Source organism: Lepus europaeus, chromosome 7, assembly GCF_033115175.1.
Source record: "Lepus europaeus isolate LE1 chromosome 7, mLepTim1.pri, whole genome shotgun sequence".
Taxonomy (NCBI): Eukaryota; Metazoa; Chordata; class Mammalia; order Lagomorpha; family Leporidae; genus Lepus; species Lepus europaeus.
Window position 1 is genome coordinate 21,673,439 of NC_084833.1, and position 11,020 is coordinate 21,684,458.

Below are 11,020 nucleotides of genomic sequence, written 5' to 3' on the forward strand. Positions count from 1 at the left end.
ACCTAGTTTGCACGTATGCGCACCCTCAAGGAGATTTAGTAATACCGTACTTCTAAGTGCATAAGATAATTTCCTGTGCTTAAGTCATCTGTTTCCTAGGTTTGGTATCAGGGACAAAATCTAAAAATTCAAGTTAGTGATAGAGTTACCATTGACCAAAAGGAATCACCCTAGGCAATAGTCTGCAAGAATCCTGTAGTCCTTTCACTAATCCTGTAGTCCGGGATGGAGTGCTGTCGTCAGTACATCATAAAATGCTGAGGTCTTCGTGGTGACTGGAAATATAAGTCCTGATGCTATACTGAGCACTAGACAGGTTAGTGACTTGGTGAAGAGAGAGCCTCTTTTTTGACTCGTTCTTGAGTGTTCAAGTTACCTTCTTGATTACCATCAACTGCTTTCTGAGAGAGCATTGCAAGAAGAAAGGTTACCTGATTTGAGCAACTCTACAAAGAACTGAATCATGAAGCGGACTGAGAAAAGAAAACATCTGGAAAGCATGGACTCCCCACAAGCTGCAAAGAAACCAACAAGTATGTTGTAGAATGTTTTCTGGGCATGGGGTCATCAGAAATTGCCTTTTGAAAGGAGGAAGGGGGGATCCATGGTTGTGGTGGAGAAGAAGAGGAGAGGGAGGTAAGGAGAGAGAGGGATTATGAGTGAGAGAGGGAGAGCTGTGTGGATACATGGGTCTTCCTGAGGACCCAGTTCCCTGAAGGCAGAAGAAGTACAGATGATTCAGATGCTTGGCTGTGTGGCTTAAGGCTTATGTTACCTATACAAAGTCATTGGGGGTTACTCTGTTATAGACATGGTAATGGGCTAGTTAAGACTATTTTTTTCTTAAAAAGAAGCATTTCATTTTATTTTCTTTCTGAAAGCATTGGAGAAGTAAACGATGTAAATTTTCTACTAGTACTTTCTCTTTTTAAAGAAGAAAGTATGGCCTCTAGAGATTATGGAAACATTAGAAAAAAGTTTTGAGCTTTTATAGGATGAGTGGGCATGGATGAGTATGACATGATAAATAACAAAATCACTAAGGAATAAAATAAATTGTTTTGCTTTGGGTTGTGGAGATGTAAATGTGGGATTCCTATATGAGTGTAAGAAATAAAACAGCACAAATATACACGATCCTTATTTAGCCACAATTGTTGAATTGAGGTGATGGGTTTGACTCTTTCAGGAAATATGGGAAACTAGACAATATCGTTACTATGCAATTCAACAGTAAATAAATAATTTGTATGAGGCGGGACCATTGTTCAGTGGTGGTGGAGGTTGTGGGGAAGGGTCAGATTGGAGCCAACCTCAGGTAACCTCAGCTTTCCAAGTAGTGATTCATAGTCCCGAGGAGTATCTGATATTTCCAGCAAAGTGTAGAGAGGTCTGGAAGGTGAAGATGCCTTTATTTCAAATTCAGTAAAACTAATGCATGTTCAAAGATATTATTGAGTATAAACAATGGCATTTGTAAAGCACCAAATCCTATCTATTTGACTATATGCATATAACATGCATACATTAGTCAAGGGGAGATAAATATTAACATCTAGTATCATTGTTTACATACTAATTACCAGGTCTAATTATTTGCCTCTCAAAAACACATTGTACCCTTACTTCACTAGTTAGAGACTAAGCCATATTACCTAACACAGGATGAATTTATTTCTTGCATATATAAGAATTCAAGGTATATTTGTTGGTCCATAGGACAAATTTCCTCTACTTCATAACTCATGAACCACCAAAATTAAGTCACGTGGCCTTCACCCTAATGACCTTATATCACCCTAATTACTTCCCAAGGCCCCAACCCTATACCTCACAGTTGGATGCAATTTTTAACTTAATGCCTCACAATGGCAGTAAATTTCAACACACATGGCCTTGGGGGAGACTCAAATAATATTCAAACTAAAGCAATTATCTTCCATACATTTTAATGAGAGCAGGAGTGGAAGCAATAAATTCCAAAGGAAAAATATCTGAGAGGACTAGAACAAGCCCAAAGGGATCAGTGGACAACTGGGTTCTACTGCAGGAAATAGTGGGAAGGGATTACAGGGATCATAGTTTCATTAAATGGTTCAGGAACCATATCTCAGTGTGATACAGAAGAGGGAATGTTATATTATCAGGAAGTCGTGAAAACACGAACAGCTTAATGCAAGACCAAAGCAGTAGGATTCTCAAAAAATGGACTGAAACACAGTATAGGGATACTTTTTCAGTATCTCATTTCATCTGTATATTTTCATAGTCAGCATTCTCACATCTCTCCTTATACAGATCTGTCTGCACTCTCTACCCTCATCTATCACTTCCTTATAACTTCCACATGTGTGTAAATTCTCTATGCTCAAGTGGGTCCTTACTAAAGAGTAATGATTATTTGAACTACTAGAGGATTCTAGATTCATGTCCCTGTATTTCTTAACAAATAGAAGAGCACAATACATATGTTGTCCCTGACTCTTTTCAGTTATTGTATTTGTAAACTTCATGAACTTCGCATGTGACTATAGTTTGTTCATTATTGTATATTCCATTACATGAAGTTAATAGTTTCTTTGTTGATTATACTTTGCTGGGAATTTGCATTGCTTTCATTATGGAGATGCACCAAGAGATAATGCTGTGAACATTGTGTGGCATATTTTTGCTATATTGATGCATTCCTATTTGGTGAAAGCCCAAGAGTGTCTATGTTTCTATCTTACTCCAACTAGAACTAAATCTTTGATGCTTTTGTTTTCTCTTTTTATTTAAAGTCTTTAAGTACATTATCTATTTGAGAAGCAGGGAGAGAGAGAGAGAGAGCGCAATTCCAGTGGATTTCATATATAGTCAATGTAAGATTTTAATATTTGTTTGATTGACGATGCTTACAACAGGGTCAGAGTCAGGAGCCAGAAAGTTAATCTAAGCCTTACAACATAGCTACCTCCTAGGGTCCGAATTATGAAGCTGGAGACAGAAGTTGGAACAGGTTATCCAACTCAGGCATTCCAATGTGACACATGTCATCTTAACCGCTAGGCTAAACATCAGCTCCCATATTTTTTTTTCCTAATGCAACCATGTATTACTCTCCATTTAATCTTATACACTTTTCCCTGATTCCTTCTCTACTTTAGATCTTCCTACAATAGTGTATTGTTTGCTTTTTTCCCCTTATACCCTTTGATTTTCACACCATCCTGTTCTTTCATTATTCCCTTAGATCTCACAAATACACTAATTTCTTTAGTGTCAAAGAAAATACTCCCATTAATTACACTATGCAGTTAAAACACATAACAATAAACAACACATGCAAAAATCCATAATCACAGGACCTGCAATTGATAATCAAATATATGTGCCAAACAAACACAAAGACATAAATCTCACATTCTAATCCTACCCAAGTAAAACTCATTCCACTTTCACATTTGTGAAAACAAAATCAATTACAAATTAAACTTTTGTCCAATTTGAATCAGCATGTGATGAATTTATAATTACACACCATGGACACGGCACTTGCCACACACCATTTCACTGCAAAGTGTACATAACACACACACAGGACAAATGCAATAGAAATCCTGATAATCCTAACAGTTAAATTCTCAGTGGTAAGCTGGGTTACTATTTAACAAAAAGAGTAACAAGATAAAATGATGAATATTTACTTTCTTTAAAAATAAAATTTATCAATGTTTTGAGATGTGAGATGCTGAAGGTGGAAGTGTGAGAAATGTACTTAAAGGCAAAAATCTTAGCTAAGGTGGATGAGTGTTAGGAGCATTGAGAGTGGGATCCAGGTAAAAGCATAGAAAATTGAAATACTCCTGCTTCCTGCCCATGCCAGAGAGCACATGCAGGACAAAATATCTTCTGGGGTTGGGAGGGGTGGTGTGGGCTCTGGAAAAGAGTTAGCAGTGAGGGAGCAGCTGTTTCCACTGAAAGCTATTGTCCCCACATGGAACTCTACAGCTTCCTCAGTGACATACATGGGAATGTATGGAGTTGGGCGCTGGAAACAAAGGGCTGGAGTGTGAGAGCATCAAGGCTCCATGTGAATAGCTTTCAGAAAAAGTTGGGCAAAACAATGGAAGTCAGCAGTTCTGTTCCACATAAATCCTGACAGCATCAGGGATGCAGCCTTAGTAGATGGCAGGCAATAGAATCCAAACGCATGACGTCTAATCCAAACTCCAATGCCCAGTGATAAGACAAACGTTTCTGAGTACATGTGTTCTCAGGTAGGATATAAACTTTATGATCTGGTGGGCCATGTCTGTTCTCAGAACTCCACCCATGATATTCAGAATATGCGTGGGTTGAAGAAATAAAGGAATTAAACACCAAATGTGTATCAGTGACCTTTGTTCCACTTTATATCAATCTCAGACTTACACAAGTGGGATCTACAACCTGAGTACTCTTTGGAGGCCAAGACCATGGTCCATGAGGCAAAAGAATTGTCTGATGAACTGGAGTACTATAGCTGCCACTCCACTTTGCTCTTGTCCACCTGTGCTAGCAAGGAGGCAGGACAGACAAAGCTGGGCAGATCAGGGCCCTGGGAGAGTGAGCATACCCGTGGGCACTAAGCTGTTCAACAGCAATCAGAAACCTAATGACTGTGTGGTCTGCTCAAGATGCAGGGGTAGTCACAGTCACACAAGAATAAAGGTTAAATAAAGACATTACTAAGATGAAATTTATAGGAAAGAAAATGTAAAAATAAAAAGCAACTGGTGGAGAGAATCTATGCAGGAAAATTAAACTGAGCACAAAGGAAATGAGGATCAGGAACAAATCCTGAGCTAAGATGCTGGCAGATATGTGATTGAAGATAAAAAGGGCTTTGGGATTTGGATATTAAAAATCACAACCACTAATTCAAATAAAGTGATAAAACTAGTATATTAAAGTATTGGGTGAAAATAGCACGTCCAATAGCAACTAGAAGTTGACGTATTCTAAGATCCTGCTGTTGCTCAAAGTAGGGTAAAACCCTTGACTCCAAAAAGCAACTCTGAACTCTAGAAATTATAATAAGTAATAAGGCCTTATTAGTATTTTTATTTACTATCAACTACAATTATAAATTAGTACACATTTAGTAGTCTGAAACAGCATGTGATTATTCTCTTACATTCCTGAGGGATCAGAAATCTGTCTTATGGGACTAAAGATCAATAATGTTAGGGCTGGTTTCTGTCAGACGCCCTGGTGCAGGATGTTCCTGGCCTTCAGTGGTTTCTCCTACTCCTTGGTTTGTAGCCCTTTCGTCTCTTTAATGCCAGACTCTTGCATCACCTCTGACATCTCTTTTGCCTCTCATGTTCTTGCCTCCTTCTCATGAGTATGTCATTTAGGAACTACCTATATAATATTGGAGAATCACTGCATCACAAATTTTTTTTTCTATTTTTACCTAGAAATATTTTATTTAAGGTATTCAAACTTCATGCATTTCATAAATGCAAATTTAGGAACATTCCCGCCTGCACTCCCACACTTCTTCCTCCTCCCTATCCTATTTCTGTTCCTATTTTTTAAGAAGATCTAATTTCAATAAACTTTATATACATGAGATTAACCCTACATCAAATAAAGTGTTCAACAACTAATATAAAAAAAAAAAACTGTTCCTCAATAGTCGAGACAAGGTCTGTTCAAAATCATTGCATCTCAAAGCGTCAATTTTACTTCTACAGATTACCCTTTAGGTACTCTATTAGTTACCATAGATCAGGGAGAACATATGGTATTTATCTTTTGGGGATTGGCTTATTTCACCAAGTATAATGTTTTCTAATTGTATCCATTTTGTTGCAAATGACAGGTTTAATTCCATAGTGTACATATACTATAATTTCTTTATCCAATCTTCAGTTGACAGACATCTTGGTTGATTCCTTATCTTAGCTATTGTGAATTGAGTTGCAACAAACATGGGGCTACAGAGAGCTCTTTCATATGCTGATTTCATTCCTTTTGGGTAAATTCCCAGGAGTGGGATGGCTAGGTCATATGTTAGGTCTTTGTTCAGATTTCTGAGGTATCTCCATACTGTCTTTTACAGTGGCTGTGTCAGTTTACATTCCTACCTCTCAGTTTTAATTCCTTAATCCTCTCCTATAATTCCATAGCTTAGGAGTTCAAGTACTTTTTCTCTTTTCCATATTTCATAGTCCAGTCTATAAAACTTTGTGTCTGCTGATCTCAAAAAATTGCTAACACCCACATAGTCTTCATATAAACAAATAGAATTGCTTATACTTCAGTAGCACTTAACCTGTAGATTGTGAAATACATGGAAGATGAACTGCTTGTAAATATACAAAACTATTTGTCAGTATTACCCAAACATGTCACATTCATGCTACCTTTACATGCAATAAAAAATTGTCGAGAAAATATGACAAATATACACAAATTGTACATACATCAGACTGTAATTACCAGTCATGACATACATGTAAAATGTGCACCAAATATACTGAATTTTGCCATCTCTGTACCAAGAGGACATACCAGACACCCTACGGTGAACTAAGAGAGAAACTGAATACATTGAAAGAAGTAAAATTTGGTTACACATTTAATTAAGATTTTTAACTACTCCTCTTCTGATCCAGCTCTCTGCTAATGGACTGGGAAAACAATGGAAAATTCCCCAAGTGCTTGGTCCCCTGCACCCATGTGGGAGACCCAGAAGAAAATCCTGGCTCCTGGTTTGGGATTAGTTCAGCTCCAGCTGTTGTGGCCATTTGGGGGGTGAACCAATGGATGGGAGACCTTTCTCTCTGTCTCTGCCTCTTACTTTCTGTAGTCCTGCCTCTCAAATAAATAAATAAAATCTTTAAAAAATATTCACATACTATTGAAGAAAGAAAAACTACTCAAATGCAGTTATTTACTGGGAAGATTTTAAGATAAGCTATGGATGTGGTGAATACAAGTAAGAAAAATAGTTAAGGATTTGTTTGGGCTAGGGACACTGAGTAAAATGATATCACTCACCAGGCCAGTGAAGAGTAAGCAAGATCCTAAAAAGGGATCTATGACTTGTGCTAAGAGGTGAAGCCTGGAGCCTATGCCAGAGATCCCACTAGACCCTCCTAATCAAGCACAGAACTCATTGGTTCTCAGAAGCATTGGTTCTTACAGAGCGCTAGCAACAGAGAGATGAAGATAAGAATGGAAATGTATAGAAAGGTACCATAGCCACTTTTCTGTCTACTTTTGAAGAGGCTCCTAAATGATACAAAAAGGAAGGCAAAAGAATATAATAAAAATGTTGAAGCAAAATTCCAGAAAAGAAGACCAGGGAAACTTTGTGAGTCCTTCATTTGAAAAAGTATCATGTCCAGTTCCTAGAAAATCTTCAAAATTGTTTTGTCTGATTATTTATCTATCATATCTATTCTTACTTTATAAATATGCTACGTGTCTCCTCTCTCTCTCTCTCTCTTTATATATATATATTATATATATCTCCTTACCTATATCATTTACACATATGTGAGTATATTGATAAATAAACATGAATAATTATTATGAAAAAAGCACTGCATTGCTCTTCTGTGTACAATTTCTCCTGAGGAAAATTGAACTAACAAGGCTAATATCAATTGTTAATGACTACATGTTGTATTTTAGACGTGGTTCACACTTTGCAATATTCTGTAATTATCTCCAATATCACATTCAAGTTCCCCAATCCTATTGAAATCTACCATACACGCAATTTTAACAATTGTTATTTGCTAATATGGTGGACTTTGAATGATTAAGTCACCTTATTTTCTATGAGAGTAAGTATCACGGATGATAACAATGCAAAATTATCCACTTAATGAGCATGTTCTAGAACTGGATACAGAACACAAATGAAGCCATAACTCATCGTTGTTGTTTTGTGATTTCCTTCCTAGAATTCCAGACTTCTGAAGAAGATTCAGCTGAGCCATATACAGTGGTCCCAGACTGTGGTCAGGCATCAAGTGAGTTCTTTTATTTCACAATATGTCTCTTTTCAAAGTAAGCACACCACCACTGGTGAAGACAATATGCGCAATGCAGAAGACGTGTCTGAACTCAGACAAGAAGTGAAGCTGAGCTACCCCTATCAACTCCTATTTTTTTCACTTTCCCTTCAAAAATGAGGGAGTGCTTCAGTTAAGACAGACTAACAGACTAAGATTGAGGGAAAAACAGGATATGTACCCCCAAGTGCAGTGAACATGTGAACTCTGTGGAAGCAATGGGTGAGGCCATGGGCAATGCTCTCATGTGTATGGAAACTTGATCAGAATATCCCCACACAGATTGGCCCACATTCATGCTCACACACACCTATATGTTCTTCCCCTTCACATCAATACTGATCCTGTTTCTTCTTCCTTTAACTTATTCTTTCAAATACATATACACACATTATTAAACATGGATAATTATTGTAAAACCTGCCATCTATATCTCTCACATACATAATTTGAGGAAAACTGAGCTAACAAAGATAAAATCTTTAATGACTATGTATTGTATTTTAGGCATGGTTCATCCCTTTCAGTATTCTGCATATATTCTCAACAATATCATAGCCAGAATACTCAATTCTAGGGACATCTACCATACACACAATTTTAACAACTGTTGCTTACTGATAAGATGGATTTTAAGTGATTAAATCACATTAATATTTGTGAGACCAAATCACATGGGTGTTAACAATGTAAAGTATCCAATCATGTGGACTTTTTAGAATGGTCGCAGAATGTAGAACAGCCATACCTCAATGCTGTTTTCTAATAATATCCTACTTAGAATTCCAGACTTTCAAAGAGGATGCAGCTGAGCCATATGTGGTAGTCCCAGCCTGCTGTCAGGAATCAGGAGAGAATGCTTGCATCTCAGAATATGGCTCCTCTCCAAGCGAGAACACCATTGCTTATGAAGAGAGTTAAGACAAATGTAAAGGGAATGTCTGAACCTGGATAAGGGGTGCAATTGAGCAGCCTAGCCCAAAACCTACCTAACTCACTTTCCTTTCAATAATACCAAATTTCTTTGTTAAGAGGGATTAAGAATGAGGACTTGTGATGGACAAGTAAAAATTGTGTTCTTAAGAAGAAAGAAAAGCCCCTCAGCACAGTGTTGCCATACATGAGCATTTCCATGGGCAGTGCTAACGTGTCTATGGAAACTTGATCAGAATCTTCCTACACAGATTTGCACAAATTCATCTCACACAATCCCACTTGTTCTAACCCATTCACACTAAGAATGGCCCCATTTCTCCTTACTTTAATTTATTCTCTAAATACACTTCCATTCATTCCCCATGCCTCTTTACCATTCTCTAGTCACTTTATGCAAGTTCCTCTTATACCTTCATCCCAGAACAAGTCTTTCAGACTTAGTCTGTTACTAATACCATGTATACATTGCACTGCTTCACACAGATCACATATCTAAACTCCCTAGTGCTAGACCAAACTCCAGAAAACTCCTGTGTTCTGGAGAGAATTCAGTTTCACAGGCAGCCTTTCTTACTCTTATATCTCTGCTTTCACAAGACCTTCAGTGTCTCAAAGAGCTGTCTGATTTGAGAGCTCATGCGTAGTTCCTGTGACACTCGATGTCTACTGTCTCACGTACTAGCAAAGGACGTGAACTATGTCTATACTCTCTCATATGCACATTACACCATACAACACAGGCATGCGCACATGTGCATGCACACCCACCATCATTCCATTGTACTAACACCAAAAACCCTTGCTGGATTTGCAGCACTGCACATATTCCCTCCACCCCATCCACTATGGACTCATTGCCTCAAACAAAGTATCCCAAGTACACACCACACACAACACAGAACACATGAAGAATTCTGAAGCATCTCTCTCCCACACATATGATGTATAATGATACTCTTAGGGCTACACAGTCTCCACACAAACTTATTCATATTTTCTCACTTGAATTTTTCTTTCCTAGAAATATATCGAACACAGCAGGAAGATCTCTGTGTTCAACCTTTTGAGATGCTTTTACCCCAGGAAGAGGAACAACCGCATACTTTCACCACCTGTCATCTCTGTTTTCATGTCCATTTAGCCAATGAGCCCTGTACACCTGTGACACATAAGAGCAAGGAACAGATCATGAAAGTTTACTACATGCGTGTTCAAAGGCAAGAATTGATGGATGCCATACGTCACATGGAGGAAACATTGGTGTTGTCCAGGGAGAACTCAAGAGTAGAAGAACTGACCTTTTCTGGGGAGGTCCCTTCAGAACCCAGACTCACTTCTGTGCCTACAGAGGAGCTCCTAACTGAGAGTAATTCCAGCTTGGACACAGAAGCCCAAGAGGAAGATTTGGAGGATGACAACCCAACAGAGCCTCCAGCCCTGGAGGACAGACCCAGGGAGAAGATATATGAGAGGCTGGTGTACCCCGAAGGTGGCTTTAAATGCATGGCCTGCTGCAGAGTCTTCCCCAGCCTGGAGGTCCTGAAGGAGCATGTGCAGTATGGGGTCAGGGAAGGCTTTAGCTGCTACAATTTTCATCTTGCTTATGCCTCGATGAAGTCCAAAGATCATAAAAGAGCAGATGAAGAGGAAGAGAAAGAAGAAAATTGAGTAAATCACATCTGGATCCAATAAGGAAAAGCTTTTTTTTTTTCTTTTTCTTTTTTTCTTTAGAAACTGGTTCTTATTTTCCACAACTTTATTTTTATTTTGCTTTAGATACTATGAAGATCAGCCTAAGACAACTCGGTGGTTTTTCCTACCCATTCAGGGACTGATCAGTCTGGAGTTGCAGATCAGTCTTCAGTGGTGGGCTAAGTGCAACCATCTTCAGAAGGGAACTGCTGAGTAGGCATAAGAGACACCTGCATGCCTTCAGATGAGTGTGCAACCTCAGGCTGAGTAGTGGTAGCAGTAGCTGGCACAGCCCATTGACCCTGAAACTCCTCTTCAGTCACAACTTTTTCAGT

At 38.3% G+C, this 11,020-nt stretch overlaps 1 protein-coding gene across 1 annotated transcript; it reads left to right on the top strand.

Annotated features, from left to right (window-relative positions):
* Nucleotides 1-463: 463 nt before the first annotated feature.
* On the top strand, nucleotides 464-10,661 carry LOC133763697 (protein FAM170A-like). Its single transcript, XM_062197485.1, has 4 exons — nucleotides 464-533; nucleotides 4,408-4,587; nucleotides 7,947-8,015; nucleotides 10,015-10,661. Exons 1-4 carry the CDS (start codon nucleotides 464-466, stop codon nucleotides 10,659-10,661), a joined length of 966 nt encoding a protein of 321 aa, XP_062053469.1.
* The last annotated feature ends 359 nt before the right edge of the window (nucleotides 10,662-11,020 follow it).

Excerpts from the sequence above, each read along its gene's own strand:
- LOC133763697 (XM_062197485.1), top strand. The coding sequence starts at position 464 with ATGAAGCGGACTGAGAAAAGAAAACATCTGGAAAGCATGGACTCCCCA. Across the intron at positions 534-4,407 it reads AGCTGCAAAGAAACCAACAA|ACTTACACAAGTGGGATCTA; the intron begins GTATGTTGTAGA and ends TATCAATCTCAG. Across the intron at positions 4,588-7,946 it reads CAGATCAGGGCCCTGGGAGA|AATTCCAGACTTCTGAAGAA; the intron begins GTGAGCATACCC and ends TTTCCTTCCTAG.